Source organism: Saccopteryx leptura, chromosome 2, assembly GCF_036850995.1.
Source record: "Saccopteryx leptura isolate mSacLep1 chromosome 2, mSacLep1_pri_phased_curated, whole genome shotgun sequence".
NCBI classification, from domain to species: Eukaryota; Metazoa; Chordata; class Mammalia; order Chiroptera; family Emballonuridae; genus Saccopteryx; species Saccopteryx leptura.
The window spans coordinates 9,681,956-9,700,141 of record NC_089504.1 but is presented as its reverse complement, the minus strand read 5'-3'; the positions used below and the strand labels follow the sequence as shown (position 1 = coordinate 9,700,141).

At 42.5% G+C, this 18,186-nt stretch overlaps 1 protein-coding gene across 2 annotated transcripts in view; it reads left to right on the top strand.

The window, feature by feature from the left end:
- The window catches only part of PBX3 (PBX homeobox 3), a 222,472-nt gene extending 204,599 nt beyond the window's left edge, over positions 1 to 17,873 (top strand). The window contains exons 6-9 of one of the 2 annotated variants that reach the window (XM_066367143.1): positions 11,266 to 11,431; positions 12,648 to 12,760; positions 13,544 to 13,633; positions 16,329 to 17,873. In XM_066367143.1, the coding sequence (XP_066223240.1) occupies positions 11,266 to 11,431; positions 12,648 to 12,760; positions 13,544 to 13,633; positions 16,329 to 16,421 (462 nt within the window). In that variant the 3' untranslated portion in view covers positions 16,422 to 17,873. The remainder of the gene's footprint in view (positions 1 to 11,265; positions 11,432 to 12,647; positions 12,761 to 13,543; positions 13,634 to 16,328) is intronic. The other variant, XM_066367144.1, reaches the window with a different exon arrangement.
- Positions 17,874 to 18,186: the final 313 nt, after the last annotated feature.

Genomic DNA, 18,186 nt, shown 5'->3' with positions numbered 1-18,186 from the left:
AGTAGAAAGGGCAAAGCCAAACTGTGAGGGTGTCAGTACATTATGGCAATAAAATTTTTCACAGCCTCAAATAAAAAAATATATAGTACTTGACAAGTGAATCTGTTTTAAATTATTTCAAATACTGGGGAAACGGAATTCTACTTGTTCAGTTCTCCCATTAGAAGTGAGCTGTGTTTCAGATGTTGGTTTTCAAGATAATTGTTGGGCATTTGGAACTTACTTTCTAAAAAGAAGAAAATGGTTTGGATACGTGGGCTAGCCCACATTTTAACCATAAAAGAGCCAAAATATATAGTATATGCACTGAGAAGGTAGAATATACTTTTGTAGCCCTAGCAGTTGAATGCAATGGGAAAGGAATGAAATAAACAATTTTTAAAATTAAGAGTATTAAGAACTTCTTACTAGATAAGGCATAGTGGGAAAAGCACAGGAAAGGCTGTGTGTTCTCAGGCAAGTTACATAAACATTCTGACCTCAGTCTCTATGATAGTAAAACTGGGTCTTATCTAAATGAAATAGTACATGTCAAGTTCCCAACACAATGGCTGGCTCATAACGAAGTCTCCATAAACGGCTGCTGTTATAAAGATAGGTATAAGGAGGACATAAACCCAGGTTTTCTACAAATTCTCGGTCCAGGGTACTGTCATGCAAGTGGCAGTGTTGGGGCAGGAGTGAGCAGGGACGAGGAGGCATAGGCAACTTCAGCCCTGTATGCCAGGTAGTAGCCCAGCAGGTGTGTGGCAGACAGGAGCTCTTGGTCTGGGTGTTATTCCCCTGTGGTAGGAAGTTTATTATGCTGAGGTGTATGGGGGAGCGCCCCTTACCCCTCCTCTTACCGCTGCCTGTTGCCATTGCCAGTGCCCCAGTGACACTGGGAGCATGGACTCCCAGAAGCTCAGGTGATGAAAAGGGTGAGCTGACCTTTGTGACTACCGGAAGTAAGTGTAGCCTCTGGAGGGTTTTGTTGTTGTTGCTCTTGTTGCTTGTTTGTTATAAGAAAAGGGAGAGCTAACATTTTTGGGGTGCCTAATACATCTCAGACATAGTCTTATGTATTTTAAATGTAATCTTATTTCATGTTCATGACAGCCTTGTGAGGACTAGAAATGGTTGTCCCATCTCATCCACCGGGAAAGGAGAACATTAGGTGACATGACTTGACCAAGGTAACACGGCTAGGGAATCAGAGCTGGGATTCATGCACAGGCCCTTGCTCAGTTGCCTGCGGGATCTCAAGGGAACGTACACACGTGGTTATTTACAGTGTGTCCAGCCTTTTGGTCCTTATCCTGAATGTGGACCCTTGGGAGGGAGAGGAGGAGAATGGCATTTAGTTTATTAACAGTATTAACTTTAAAAATTGAACAGTCTCTGACTTCCATCTCTCATTTCAAATTGAATCACATATCGGGGATGAAAACATATTGATTAGGGAGAAACTATTTATTAGAGGTAAAATTGTTCACCATGTAAATATGCTGCATGTTCTATTCTACACGACTTGGCATGTCAACATTTCATAATCTGTTGCATTTAATTAGGCACAGTACATAAAGTATGCATCACAAGTAAACATGGAAAACACAATCGCATATTTTTCTAAGATTTGTGCTTCATAAATTTTTAGTTTGCTAATCTCAATAATGATGTTTTAGTGTCAGCTGCTTCTTTTCCAAACAAGTGCTGATCCTCTCCCTAATGTGTTTTATGCAAGGAAGCAAAGCTAAGGATGAACTCAAAAGTTCCGCACTTCTGCCTCTTGAAGATTAAGTCTTTAAGTAGTAATTTTTCTCTCTTATTTAACATTGTTATTTACATGATAAATAAATGTAATGATAGAATTTGAAATGTAAGCTATAACTAATGCTAATTAATAAATTAGTTTTCAGTTACTGTAGAGACATTGTAGATGGTTTAGCTTTTTAATTTGAACGTAGAATTTTTCTTGAGTGCAAAGCAATCTGGGAAATTTTAATTGCCTGAGATTTACTAAGTGTCTGATTTTAATTATTTCAAGAATTCTTGGATCTGCTGACCCCATCCTCCAGATAGAGTACAGAATGGAACTGTTGATTCTTGGAGCTGTGTGGGCCAGCACAGGGCCTGGCACTGATCTTCTTAAAGATTGTTATGAGTTCTAAGCGATTATGTTAAAAAAGCAGATTGGTTACTTTTTTCATTGAAAAGTACAGTTTTTTCTGATTTAAGAAAATTCCATATCTGAAATCATTTTGGATAAAGCTTGAAAATATACAGAAAAACACAAAAATAGAAATTACTTACAAATTTACTGTAAAAGATAATTACATATCAGTGCTTGTGTCCTAGTAATTTTTTTCTGTGCACACATGCGTGTTGTGTATATGTGCATTGCACACCTGTGTATGTCTGTGTGACTATTTTTTTACCCCCAAAAAGTTCTTATGCTGTATGCAGAGAAAAAAAATGCCCTAGTCTCCTCGTTATGACTGTTTCTCCCATGTCAATATTCTTCTTGACCGTGATTTTCAGTCAGTGATCATGTTCCATTATACAGATGGGCTATAAATTAATTTCCTTTTTAAGGCAATTAAACATAAGACTGTAGTAAATCTCTTTGCACATACATCTCTAAATATTTCCTCAAAAGAAGTTCTTAGTGAGGCTGAGTCAGAGGGTGTGTATGTATTTGCTAGCTTGCTCTCCAGAAAGGTTATGCTACATAATAAGTGAACGGTATCTACTCCTTTAGGTTGTTTCTTTAATCAGAATGTTTCTATACATAGAAGGGACATAAAAATGAGACTCAGAGACATGAACAAGAATGTGATGGCAACAGGGGCGGGGGGGGGGGGTGGGGGAGGGGGGATGGGGTGAAGAAGGAGAGAGGGGTTAGGGGAGGGGAGGGGCACAAAGAAAACCAGATAGAAGGTGACAGAAGACAATTTAACTTTGGGGGAGGGGTATACAGCACAATCAAATGTCAAAATAATCTAGAGATATTTTCTCTCAACATATGTACCCTGATTTATCAATGTCACTGCATTAAATTTAATAATAAATAAATAAATGTAAGGATAATATTTTCAAAGGAAATAAAAATAAGAAAAATAATTAAAAAAAAAAAAAGAATGTTTCTGATTTCCTGAAGCTGGCAGATTTGTTCTTTTCTAGCTTCAAAAGGTCATTGTGACACAGAGAAGTGGTTGCCTGTGTGAGCCCTGTTTTCATAGCTGGAAGTCTTTCCTAGGCACACCCATCCAAGCGGCTCACGTGCTGTACTCACAGAAGCAAGTTAAAATGCAGAGTTAGCCTGCTCACTTAAGGTAGCAGTCTCAAGCTAGGGCATACATGCTCCACAGAGTAAGCGAAGATTTCCCAAAGGGCACGGGGGTGTTCCTAGTTTTAGGGTTTTCACTGGCTGGCTTTCCTTATGGGAGTATGGACTCTTTCCTAAAACCCATGTGCCTTGGAAGCTGCTGTGGGGGGAAGCATGTCCCCCTCACCTTTCCCAGTTTATGAAAGGGACGCTCCCCACCCTGTAACATGACTTACTGTCTAAGAGTGTGAGACCCTCTCTGCTGCCCAGCAAGGGGTTATGTAAAATAGTAGTGATAGCCGAACCTCCTTCAGTCAGCATTGTATAACTCCACACCCTCTGATTAAGAAGTGCATGTGTGATAAAACCTTTACTTCTGATGATCAAAATAAATTTTTATTTGTCAAGACAAGTATTTGTATTGCTTTGATCAGTTTTAGACTAACTAATGATAGCTTGATACAGAAGGATATACTAAACATGTAGAGCCTTATAATTACAGGAAATAAGACATTTAACATTTTTCAATTTTCATCTATTTCTGTTGTGTAGAGCATTACAGTATATTGAGTTAAGATAATGTGGGAGGAAAACGAAATGGAAATACTCTTCCAAGAACAAAAAAATAAACAACCATGAGATTTTTGACTGTTGAAGAAAAACAAGTTTATGTATTCTTAAAATGGATCGTGGATATCAAATTGCTTTGCTATTTAGATTTGGTGAGATACATTTTAAAGAAGAGTGTTACTGTTTTATGTTTAAATGTCAACATTTATAACAAACTGAAATAACATTGTTTATAGCTACATAAACTTATAATGAAAAATAGTAGATGCCAACTTTAAAAATGTACAAACAAGAAAAAATGTGTGAGGAGATTACCTGATTTTTCAAAATTACTTTAGGAAGTATTTCAGCAAAAAGTGTATAGACCACGGATAAGGAACAAGGACCCAGATGGAAAAGCTGCCTAACCTGGCACCAGGTGGCCCCACCGGAATGCATTTCCCACTGTACTTCCTAGAAATCTCAGGCTCAACCACAGTCTCCCCTCTGCTTAGCTGGGACTTCCACTGAGCCCAGGGGTGGGGTCTGAGGTAGCCTGCAGAGCCCCTCCTCTGACTTCCCAGCCTGGAGCACTCTCCCCATGTCAATATTCTTCTTGACCATGATTTTCAGTCAGTGATCATGTTCCATTATACAGATGTGCTATAAATTAATCTCCTTTTTAAGGCTATTAAACATAAGACTGTAGTAAATCTCTTTGCACACACATCTCTAAATATTTCCTCAAAAGAAGTTCTTAGTGAGGCTGAGTCAGAGGGTGTGTATGTATTTGCTAGCTTGCTCTCCAGAAAGGTTATGCTGCATAATAAGTGAACGGCATTTTTTTTTCTCTGCATACAGCATAACAACTTTTTTGGGGTAAAAAATAGTCACACAGACATACACAGTCCTGTTCCTTAGCCCGGTCTGCCGGTCCTGTTGGGGCCTTTACTTGGGCTCATCCGGATAGTCATGCCCTTCCCTCTAGCTGCTCCCTCCCCTCATTGTCCCCAGGAGGAAACAGCCCTCCACTCAGATGTCACAGCTTCCAGGACAATACTCCTTGCTTCTCCTTTCCTTTTCTCCTTGAGAATGGTTTCTCCTTTTCTTTCACTACAGAAAAAAGAGGGGTTTAGAGGTTAAGAGGGGAAAGGGGAATTAAGTTAGGGAGTAGAATAAGTCTCTGAGATCTTGGAGAGATCTAGGGAGAGGGAAGCCATCGCTTTTACATCTGGTTTGTTTGTATCAACACAGCGTCTAGAGGTTTGTGCCTCTGGAATAGGGCGTCTCAACAGAAATACTATTGAACTGAACTGAAGCCGAGGCCCAGTTCAAGTCCCATCTTACCTCAGAAGTCTGCTCTGATCTCCCAGGCGGCTCTTCTCTAACTCCCTGCTGCACTCAGTCTGTACTGTGCAGCGCAGCGTGGGACCGTCCCTGTCCCTCCGTGTTGCTAGTTATTTTGTGTGTCTAACATTGCTTTCATAACCAGATTGTAAATTTGAGACAGGTAGAGGGGTACTTGTTTATTTTTTCATCTCCCCATGCACCTAGTACAGTATAGCAGGTCACTGAAAACATCATTTTGTTCAACGTCGTTTCATTATATTACATTGAGATGCCATAGGAATGTATTCTTGTTTATATCAATTAGCCTGTGGTAAAATTAGTTTCTTAATACATTAGTTTGCTTTTAAGTCACAGAACCAATCGACTACCTTAAATGAGGCCTTACTTGAATTGAACATAACAGATACTCAGTAAACATATCCCAATTGATTATAAACAGGAAAAAGTTGATGGGAAGTCCTGGGGTTGCAATCTGGATCCATCACATTTTTTTCTGTAATTTTGGGCTATTTGTGTATAGTTTGGCTCTCTCGTTTCTTTACTGATAAAACTTGGTGATAGGAATAGGTAATAGTGATTAGGTAATCACTTTATGCTAAAATTATTAATGTACCCAGCAATTCCATGAGGAAGATATTACTGTTAGTCTTACCATTATTCTCATTGAATATGAGAAGTGACACTAAATAACTAGAATAACCTGCCCCAAACGCTTTTAGTAAAGGGCAGAGTGTGGATTTGAAACCAGACCTGAGTTGCAAGCACTTACCTGTCATGTGAGACTGCCCATGTCTGACTTCTCTACTTCAGCGATGAAGATTCTAAGTGAGGGATAGTTTCTGAATACCTTTTTGAAGAAGGTAAAAAGGTAATACAGAGTTGAATTTAGTTATATTTGGAAAAGACTTTTATCTCCCCCCCAGCTCTGTTAAGATATAATTGACACATAACATTGTGTAAGTTTAAGGTATACAACTGTGGATTTGATATATTTATAAATTGCAAAATTATTTCCACAATATTAGCTACCACCTCCATCTGTCACATAGTTACTTACCATTTATTTTTTGTGGTGAGAACATTTAAGACCTACTCTCTTAGCAACATTTAAGTACATGATACAGTATTATTAGCTCTGTTCACTGTGCTATACATAAGATCCCCAAACTTGTTAATTTTATAAATGAGATATTTGTACCCTTTGATCATTTTCCCCCCTTCCCCACCCCCACCCTTAGTAACCCCACCCTCTGTTTTCTAGTTTGTCTCAGATTCCACATATAAAAACATTGTGCTTTTTAAAAGCCATTGGCAATCTGAAGCTGGCTGAGTTAGGGGAAATGCATGGCTATAGTAAATGGGAGCGACCGGAAGCTTTTCTGGCCGCATCTTGGCTCTGCAGAAGGGCTCCAGAAAATTAGCAGCCAGCAAAATGTTCCCTACTCATTCCCCTGATTGCCAAAAGCTCACAGTCTGGGAGCTGATAGCAATGACCATCAGGAGAAGGAAAAGAGTACTTGTGTTTTTATTTTCATTTTTAATTGATTTTAAAATTCTTGCCTGGCCCTTTGCCTTCTGCATAGTCCAGATTCGTGAATCCTTGATACGTGGCTCAAAAGAGAAGCAAAGGACAGTGTATTCCCTTTCCCTCTACCAATTTCCTGCCTGCGTTTCTGTTCGGGGACCAGTGTCCAGACCATTCCAGTTCAGAGATGGAGCACGCTCTGCTCTATTTAGTGCCCCATGTGTATAGCCTGGCCCGCCCAGAGCACTGTGTAGGGGGCCCCATGTGACCTGTGCTTTAGGGTGCTTCCTACTGGGTGAGGGTAAGGGTTCTTATGCAACTATTTGTATCCATTTGTTTCAAAAGGGTGGAAAAAAAATCCTGAATTTAGGTGTCGATTTATATAATACATTAATTACGTTGATCTCAGTTGCAGCAGTGTGGTGTTAACAGCCAGATTGCTGCAGTGCCTAAATCTATGGCATCAGAATGTGACGTGCATATTTTAATTTGAGAAATAGTTTAACATTTTTAGATATTCATTTAGATGTGGTTATGCAGGTTAAACATAACGTATGATCACTGCTTCTTTCATTGCTTCCAATTAAACCTTGCTTGTTAGTTTAACCTCTAGGTAATCCCATCAAACAATTGATGTCAAGGAAACACTGCCCACAGTAGCTTCGGATGAGTGGCCATTAATTTTAATTGCCTTGATATTAAAGATTAAGAAGTATTGGGACTAGCAGAATAGAAACGATCTGATGTCAAGCAAATCCACTTGCTAAAGCTTCCCCAGGCTGCTGGTGATATTAAAATTTTACTGTGAGAATTAAATAAACCTTTATTAGTGATGACTGTTGTTTGATTGGTCCAGGGGTATGCATAAACACAGGATTCTTACATATCTAGAGATGAGACCTTCGATGGTGCAGAGATTCCTCAATTATGAAACTGTTAATAAAGCTGTAATCTGATTTTCCAGGCTAGGTTTCATTAATGTATTATAGCTTCTCTGATTGTCAAGGTAATATTAACTACAAAGCACAGAATCCAACAGAGAATTGTTTAGAAGAAGAGAATTCTAAGATGGGCCTTTGTTGCTAAATTCAGTGTTGGGGAATTTTCATTAATTATGCTTAAGAAATGCCAAATTCCCTTTCAACCAGGAGTATCTCCCTTTGCACTATAGATATATTCACTATTTAACTCTTTCAAAGGCCTGGCAGTCTTATTCAGAGAAGCTACAGTAGGTAGTATATGTTGAATGAGCTTCCTGGGAACCAGCTAGGTCTGCCTCCTGAGCTGAGAGCACGGTCATGAAAGGTGAGGTCGGATCTAAGAGAACTTGCATTAACAGGCGTAATAAGAATGGATACCGCAAGGGTCCCTTTCAATCCTGATTTAGAACTTTTGATTTTAGAATCATATAATTCTGGTGTGGGAATAGGTTCTAAGAGCCACTGAGGCTGACTTCTCCTGATACAGAAGTCCCTCCCAGAGCATCTGTCTTCGTCCTCTTAGAGGCCTGGGCGTTACATAGCATCCTCTCTGGCTTCCTCCTGTCCTCTGACCTCCACAGTCAGTCAGTGGTCAAATTCTGCCTCTTCTTTGTCCTTGGTATCTGCCCTCTCTACTGCTTCCCACCCACCGCTTCCCTAGCCCGGCCCTCACTGCCTCCTCATCTGTGTACTTTCCTAACTCTTCCTCCCACTGCCACTTTCTGTACAATTACCATGCACACCAACCCCAAGCATATGTGGCTCAAAGGGCTTATATTGTGACAGTCTAGATCAGGCGTTCCCAAACTACAGCCTGTGGGCCGCATGCGGCCCTCTGAGGCCATTTATCCGGCCCCTGCCGCACTTCTGGAAGGGGCACCTCTTTCATTGGTGGTCAGTGAGAGGAGCACTGTATGTGGTGGCCCTCCAATGGTCTGAGGATCAGTGAACTGGCCCCCTGTGTAAAAAGTTTGGGGACCCCTGGTCTAGATGTTGGAACTAAACCAGTGGGTGGAAATGAAAGGGAACCAGATCTCAGTTCCAAATAGAGAACTATAGATACTTAGAATTGTTCAAGGGTGGAGTCAGGGACTTTGTGGGGTTGTGAGTACCATGTTTCTGGGGGCAGACCCTGTGAACACAGAAATAGAAAAGGGGCACAGGTATAGAGGGCACATGAGTTCCGTGTTGTGGCAGAACATTTGTATGGAAGTGTCTTAAAAATTGAGAGCTGAAATTCTTCATAGAAGTTAGGGATAGAGATGGAAATCTGGGAGTCATCCACACAGAGCCAATAATTGAAATAATTGATATGGATAAGCCCATTCAAGGAGAAAGAAGGAAAAGGGTCAAGAGCTGAGTGTTGGAGAAAACTCGCGCGCACACACACACATACTCTCGTGTGTCAGGGAAGGAGGAGAAGCAGAATGATATAGAAACCATACAAAGAAAGTGCTTTAAGAAGAAGGGGTGGTAATTACAAGCATTTGACACTGCTGAGAGGTCAAGCAAGGTGAGGAGAGAGAAAAGGCCACTGGATTTGGGACGAGTGTGATGCTTACTACAACCACCTCAATCAACTATGTAGGCCTTGAGATTGTAAAAATTAAATGAGAATGTATGCAGAGGGCTCTGTACAGTGCTTGCCAAGCACGTGGGGGCCGGTCATTAAGTGGTAGTACGTATGGTAACCACAACTGTTTAATAGGAAGAAAGGAAGGGACACATACAGCCCGTTAGGGGAAAGAAGTGGTGGTGGAACAGAAATAGCATATTCCTTCCTGATGAGTTTTGGCTTGTTCCTGCCTGCTGAACCTGTGTTCATGGTCGCTGCTGGGCCTTCAGTGAGTGTGCCTGCACGCGTGTGCACGGTGATTTCCCAGCCGGGAACAGCATGTGGGCAGCGGCAGGGCCAGCTTTGTCTTCCTCTTGTGGCTCCTGTTCCAGGGCTCCCTGGCCCCTTTCAGAAGGATGAGTGCAGTAGGTTGAAGAATGAGAGTTCTTTTTCCAACGCAATTAAAGACTTGGCAAAGATGGTGAACAGGCATGCCCATTGGCATAAATTGGGTTGAAGGGCTCATACCGTTCCTCCATTTTCCTCCGGGCCCTGAATAGCTTTGCAGGATACAACAGCTGAATGCCATAGCAACATGCCCCTTTGACATATTATTAGGAAATTATTGGGAAGTATTTTTTAACTGTTACTTTAACAAAAGAGAGGTCAGAGCCTTTCGTGTAGCAAGTGGTACCTTCTTACAAATTGCTCTGTGGGTCTTAGCTTCTTTATATAGCTTGGCTGCAGGTGCCTGAACAGGTAATGTAACTGAGCCATGAGTCTTGGGGCTGACGTTTTGCTGTCACTGAAATGTGATGAAATCTGCCTGGTGACAAGATCCTCTTTAGAAACCTCTCCCATTTGAACTGGCTGACAACATATGTAGTTTGCAAAAGAAATCAGAACTGTCCACTGGAAGTCCAAGTCGCGCCTGTGTATTTGCATTTCAGTTTGCTGGAGTTGAGTTTTCACTGCGACCTTCTCACGTGTTAACTGGCAGAGCTTGAGCAGCCATCTTGGCAGATGCTCGGTATCTTCCAAGGCAGGAGACAAAGGGGTTTTTCATCCATTACTAATTGATGTTCCTCCTTTCAGCAGACCAAACATGATTCCACTATACAGCTGCCAAAATTGTTCCAGGCCCAGAAAGGATAAGTCGTTCTTTCTCAAGTATTTCTTATTACTGGCCTGACTTAAAGGTTTCGTTTAGCTTTCAGCTACTTTTGGGGAGTGATCACTTAGATCAGGGGTCCCCAAACTTTTTACACAGGGGGCCAGTTCACTGTCCCTCAGACTGTTGGAGGGCCGGACTATAAAAAAAACAGTGAACAAATCTCTATGCACAACTGCACATATTTTAAAGTAAAAAAACAAAACGGGAACAAATACAATATTTAAAATAAAGAACAAGTAAATTTAAATCAACAAACTGACCAGTATTTCAATGGGAACTATGGGCCTGCTTTTGGCTAATGAGATGGTCAACGTCCGGTTCCATATTTGTCACTGCTAGCTATAACAAGTGATGTGATGCGCTTCCAGAGCTATGACGCCTGCCTCCCACGTCACAGGAAGTAGTACTGTATGTGAGCGACGCCACACTTTGCGGCACCGCTACATATAGTACTCTCACTTTCCACCAATGAAAGAGGTGCCCCTTCCGAAAGTGCAGCGGGGGCCGGATAAATGGCCTCAGGGGGCCGCAGTTTGGGGACCCCTGACTTAGATACTGATTGGTATACATCAGTTGATTTTATTTTTTTGAACAAGCAGTGTTGCTGTGGTGAACTCCAAGAAACAGCATCATCCCAAAGAGTGTTGGAGGTTTGCCAAAAGAAAGTGAGCCCCTAAAACCATAATGCGTTATCCACAGGGTTTCACTGCAGGCTCAGAATTGAGTGTCTCCCAAGGGATCCCCTTGGTGTCCGACGGTTATTGGAAGTTTGCCTTTTATCCCTCTGACCTGTCTTCTCCTCACTCCTGTGCCTGTGATTTGTAGGTATCCAACTGGTTTGGCAACAAACGAATCAGGTACAAGAAGAATATTGGCAAGTTTCAGGAAGAAGCCAACCTCTACGCCGCAAAGACCGCCGTGACAGCCGCACACGCTGTGGCCGCAGCCGTGCAGAACAACCAGACCAACTCGCCCACCACGCCCAATTCTGGTGAGTATGGCGCTCACTCTCTGCTCGGCCCAGGCAGCCTGTGCCGCAGAGCCCTGTCCCACAGGCCAGGAAGCCAGAGCCATACTGAGGACACAGTGCACCTATAAAGGAAGGGTTACATAAAAATGCGGGCTTGTTCCTGGGGTGGGCGGATGACTGAATGGCCAGAGCTTGTAAATCCACTGTTCAGAGTGAGTTCCACTGGCTACTGGTAGATTCTGGAACTTTCACAATTTGCAGTGGTTTTTAATTCAGCAATTAGGCAAAGTGCCATCACTAATGATTATTTTAACTATATTGTTGCATGTATCATTTTAAGGTCAGTAGTGCCTGTCAAAGAATGAAATAGCAGGAGTGGGAAGTATACCCATTGCTGTGTAATGAAGCTAGAAGGTGGGAGTGAAGTCCAGCTGTGCTTTCCTCCAAAAGGAGCCTCCAACTCCAGTCTGTGCCCTTTTTAGCATCTCTCCAGCCCCCGTGCCGGCTGGTTGTTAGTAGGTGGCTAGCTGCGAGGGACACAGGACTTAATTCGTGGCTGCAATATTTTGGCTCCTCATTCAGTACATTGTGGCCAGAGTTTACCTGACATTTGTAATGGAATTAGAAACATCTTAAGGTTACAGGGAACCTGAATAGTGATGAAAGATGAGCAGCTCGTCCAAACCGATGGACTTGAGAAGCAATTCAGGGGGTTTCCTAGAGAGATCTACTAATACGTTTTTAAAAGTTCAGAAAGTGAGGGGTTTTTTGTATGTTAGTTTTGTTGCTTTCCTTCCCCTCCCTCCCCCCAATGGAACATGAGAACAGAGGAAAGGAAAGTTTGGTAGGATGTATGGCTAAGAAAGAGCTTTGGAGAAATGTCTCTTCTCCGGGTTATTGTCCACATGGCAGTTAATGGCGGTGAGGAGCACATGTAAAGACTAGCTTCTGGAGCTAAATGGAAACAAGGGGATGGTTCCAGGCCCGCTGCTGGGTGTTTTCTGTTTATTTGATTTTCTCTTTGTTTCTTACTGGGGCTTCCCCATTGATAGGGCTTTCCTGGATGTAACGTGAATCACAGGACCTAACTCTTCGGAGTTATTCTCCATCCTCGTAGCTCCGGAAATGCTTCATGTTGTGCACGACCTTTCCCTCTGGGCCTCTCCTCCTTTCCCTAGGTCTGTGAGGATTTTGTGTAGCTCTCTGTTATTCAGCTACTGAACTCTTTCCTTTCCAGGTTCTTCTGGTTCTTTTAACCTCCCAAATTCTGGGGACATGTTCATGAACATGCAGAGTCTGAATGGGGATTCTTACCAAGGGTCCCAAGTCGGAGCCAATGTGCAATCACAGGTAGGAGAAATGCCCCAACTGGGGCCTTTCTAGCAGGGTAGGGTGTGGGCTCAAAACTCCTGACTCTCACCCCATGGAGGTGGCCTGCACATGTGTGCAAACCCGGACTGGGTGCTTCCAAATGTGACCCATCTGCCCCACCATTTAATTTAACGAGAAGTCGAGTGAACAGTGACTTTGGATGATCAAACTTGATAAACTTTGTGAATGCATTCGGCTCTGGCTTGAGCTCATGGAGAGGGGTGGGGGTGCATCTTACTTTGGTACCAGAATAGACCAGAAAAATTGTGTGTGCCAGTGTGTATTTGTATATGGTTTAAACACATATTACTGTTTCCTCCCTGTATTTTTTTTAATTGGAATATAAAAACCTAAGTTCTTCAAATATATTCCAGGTTCGACTTTTTTGCTCGTCCTCTTCACTGAGAACAGTTTTTATGCACACAGACATGTATGTGAGAGAGAGATCCAGCATGCATATTTATAAGTAGTTTTCACCCACAGCCACCACACACATTTGGTTGGTTAGATGGAAAGTTTGCATTGCCATGAAAATGTTACTGTTTGGCTGGCACACACACACACAAAAGACAAAACAAAGATGTGTGAGTTTAAATATGCAAAGAATTGTTGAAATTCTGCCAGTCACATTTGATTGATAAGTTTGTCTTTCATTGAAGATGCTAAACCCTCATGGCACACATAATTCAAATTGTTTCCTTTTGTAAGTGATGATGTTTTAATAGATTTGTGATGATGAATTCTGTTTCGTCTCACTTTTAGGTGGATACCCTCCGTCATGTTATCAATCAGACGGGAGGCTACAGTGATGGCCTGGGAGGAAATTCACTGTATAGTCCACATAATCTAAATGTGAGTACTCTGGGGAACCAGCTCTGAAGAGCTGTAGGAACGGCATCAGGTAAACAGCGACTAATAAATAACTTAATGGCCGTTTGACTTGGCTTCTTTCTCATCTTGTTGGCAGGTGGGGAAGGCAGTATCTTCACCACATTTTTATTTGATGAATTTAAACCCTTGATGTTACCTAGGTGCCCTTAGACACCCTCACAGATGCCCACTGTGACTGGTGTTCTGTCATTAAGAGGGACTTAACCACCAGCTCGTTAAGATGCCAGCTCCTACTGGCCATGCTGTGTGGTTCCAGGTCATTTATCTGAGAATCAAGCAGCGGGAAAAATCCCCAAACACTGCTTGCTCTGGTGAAGGTGACAACCTCGGAGGGCTCAGGCAGATCAACAGAGCAAGCTAAACAAAAGAATTCTGTTCTTACGAGCTATTTGCTGTGTTGTCAATATGGGGTACAACACATGTTCAGCCTTTTCCATGGCCTCTCAATATTTAATTATGGAGGGAATAATTTTAACTTTGTTAGCCAAGTCACCAAAACTTGACTCCCCCCACTCCCCCAGTGCTGACATGTGTGGAGAATGGCAGAAAGCTCTTGAGAGGGAGCCCAGGGAGCTAGGCTGGAGCAGTGGACGAAGCTGGATTCCGGGCTCGGGCAGGGAGTGAACCGCCCGACACTGGATGGTAGAGTCAGGAAGAAAATGGACAAAAGTCTCCCTTTTTAGGGCCTTGGCTTGCTGTGAGAGTAAATATTAATGATTTAAAAAGTGATTGAGGATGTTCAATTGTAAAAGGGAAAAAGGACCATTAAATACTCAAATCTTTTACATTTGAAATGTCAAATCGTTCTTTTTGGGTTTATAAATAACTCATAATAACCCACAACAAACCATATAAAAAGCCTTTTAGTTGCATTTCTCCTTTTTCATTTAAGTGTTTTGAAATGCTTCAGAGAACGTGCGATATCCTTATCAACATGATAAAATATGAAACTGTGATTGCCTGCAGCATTTTACAGACATGAATTCCATCTTCACTGATGAGGCTTGATAAGGCGCTGTTGTATAATACAGTGCATAATCTCAAACCACCAGAGTAAGGATTAATTTATTTTGAAAAAAAGAATGCTTGCTGACAACCTCTCCTCCAGCTGCCACGCTGAGTAAAAATATTGTACATTTGTTGTTTATAAATTTGGATAAAAGAGGAATGATGTTTACTTCAGATGGAATATCTTTAGACTTATATCTGCATAGGAGTTTTTCTTTCTCTAAGAAGATTTTCATACCTGAGGGCGAAAACAGCTAACCTTTCAAATAGGGTTTCTTTCAAAGAGGGTTTCTTAGAGTCCACGCAAATACACACGTGTGTGTGCGCCTCCAGCCTGCACTGGGAGCCTTTAGAAACACACCGCTGTCGCTTCGTTTTCCCAACCTGAATTTGATAAGCCGCAAACCTAGCAGACCCTTTTCCTTTTGACTCTGGTCACCTCTGTGGCGTTGTTTGGTCCCCACTCCCTTTCTCTGTGATCTGAGAGGGAGGAGAGGGGCTTTATGCACGGGACTTTGCAGTCAGTCAAGGGATGGGGAGTTCTTGGGAGGAGAAATCCCCAGCACAAGGCTCATTTAACAGCTGGATCCAGGCCGGGCAGGAAATCTAGAGAGTTCTCAGCAGCTAGTGACACCGGCTAGAAAGAAGTTTTTGGTGGGCTCACAGAAGTTGGAGGTGCATGTGAGGGAGGCAGGGGAACCAGAGGACCCTTCGGACCCACACTGACATCAGTGTGGGAGGGCTGAGGCCAGGGACAGCCGCGTACGCGACCAGTCTGTGCCTTGGGCGCTGGGTGTCAGCCAGCTCACCCTTGCCTTCTCTCCAGAAAGGCCCACCCCGTCACTTCCACTCAGTGTTCCCCAACTCACGAGCCCAGCACCTCCCTTCTGACTGACATAAAAATATGTAGCGACAAGCTGTCTGCCACAGCAGAAATCTGATCAGACATTGATTTCAGCAATTGCCTCTATAGGCCAAGACATGAGGCAAATTTGTTTCTGAGTCCTGTTATTGCTGATGCAGGCCCGAGGCAGGAAGGGCCGGCGGCATGTGAAGAGCGGTAGCAACATCCCAGCTCGGAGCCCCAGTTAGAGATAATTGGAATACAGATTTGAATAGTGTGTGCTCCTCCACAGTTCGTGTGTTTTCATTCTGGAGGATCCTGTTTGGAGGGGAAGTCTGGCCTTCATTTTCCAAGGGCTGTAGGAGCTGGCTGGCGGGTGTGCGTGGAAAAGGCGGGTGAGTTCTCCACGGAAGTGAGGATGGGCTGGGCCGAAGTTCCTACTTCGTGGAGCCCGAGGTCTTGCTGAGCGCCGCACAGAGCTCCTCTACTGCTCCCTTCTTCAGAGATTTCTTTTCCAGCCACTTTATCAGCAAATCAAAGGCCGAGCCCCGTGCCAGCTTGAGTCCAGCAGAAGCCCTCCTTCAGCGTGCTGATTTATTGCTCGGTCTTTACTTGGTGGGATGGATTTGTTTTACATGCATTTAATCCCACTTTAACACATGCTTCAAAGTGCTGCCAAAGTGGGTTTAGGAAATACATTTTGCTAATGCATCTTTGCTCTCATGTTGTCATCTGGGTATTTTAAATTGGGAAGTAGAATTAATATGTAGACGTGCACCCGTTGAACTGTGTTTCTCCTTTCAGGCTAATGGAGGCTGGCAGGACGCAACAACTCCATCTTCTGTGACTTCTCCTACAGAAGGCCCAGGAAGTGTGCACTCTGATACCTCTAACTAATCTCTGGCAACACTTTTCCCTGAGCTGACATGCCTTGATCAGTGCATTCAGAGCAATAGGAGGAAAAGGAAAGCATTTTTGTAGCCCACCATCTACAGCTTTACTGTAAAACCTTGTCTTCTTAGAGAACTTGGGAATCTGTTTTTTAAGGAATCATAATCATTTGTATTTATACTTAAAAACACACAATGTTAAAAAAAAAAGCACTTTATCCAATTAGGCCAAGATTTAACGTTGTTGACAGTCCTGTAGCTATTTTATCATAATTTATTATCAATATTTTACATTAATGGTTTCACAGTTGCCAATTACTTGGCCTTAAGGGTAAAACAAAAAGTACAATATATGCTAAACCTCAATTGTTCAAGCAGATGCAAAGATTCACCTCACCTAAATTGAACTTCTTGCATATTTCCATCGCAGACTTTGTCTTTCTTGCATATCGCTAATGGAGTTGGAGTCAAGGAGCTGTTTGGCTATCTCTGTTCATGATGGTTGTGTTAAAGAATCTTCCTCGTCACATTGTGTTGCCATCTCTTCCGTTGTAATTAGATCAGAGACTGGTAGCATCTTTTCTCTCTCTGAAAGCACCAGTGCCCAGAGTCTGCTTGGTAATTAAATTATGGATCCAGATTGTTGTGGGAGATGAAGGTGCTCGCTGCTGAGGGAGGTGAACATGAGATCCGCCTGGGGTTTTACAGAGTGTGCTGGGTGCTGCACAGACTTGTCAAGGTTTGCTACGTCCTCTGGGCATGACAAAGGCCCTGCTCTCTGGAGTGTTGTATATAGTGTAGCAAAAGAGTATTTATACATCTCACCAATCAAAACACAGCTTTATTACCTCATGCGAACTCATACAAACCAATAGAATTTCAACATGTTCTGTAGCTTAGAGTGCTCACTTACTACCTCTGAACAATACTCACGCTGTAGTTTGTCTCTTTCTTATCTTTTTGCATCTTGTAATTAACTCTTTGTTTCCCTTCATAAAATGTAATGTACATTGTAATCTTTTAAAAGAAAAATCAGGGTTGCATTTGCAACTTTTAAAAAACCGAGAGTGGAAACATTGGGTCTTTAATTAACACAGGATCAGTAAAACTGTTGTAAATACTGAGAAACATTTTGAATGTTCTTCATCTTGTTACTAATTCATGCAAAAAAATAAAAAAAATAAAAGCGGCAACTAATTGTGATGCATTCAGATTTCAGTATTCAGTACTGTATATTTCACCCTGTGTAATGGGGCCCCCTCTCCTTTCTCTCTTTTTGTATTGTATGCGATTCTGAAACTGATTGAGTCATGAAAATAATTTGTGGCGGTGATTCTAATGTATTAAAAACGTTTCGTGTTCCTTTCTAACTGGATTACACCTTGGATTGAAAAAGTCTTCCTTGTGGTAGTTATATGTAGTTTCAAACATGAATAAACTTTTTGCTTTCATGATTAAATGTTGATGCCATTTCTTACGCCACCAAATGAACCGGCCATTACAGGCCAAGAAGAGAGCCTGCCCAGAGGTAGGTGTGGTCATAGGAGTATGTGGATGGTGAGAGAGGGACTTGGGGATGACAGCAACCCTGGGAGGAAGGAACAGCCCCTGCTGACCAACGCTCTCTGCAGGCTCCGGGCCAGCTGCTGCACCGTTGGCCATGTCTCCCCTGGGCCTCAGGCTCTACGCACACCACAAGGAAAATACCCCAATGTCATAGGTTAGGAAAATAAAGCTCATAAAAGTTAAGCCCAATGCCATAAGGTCACAGA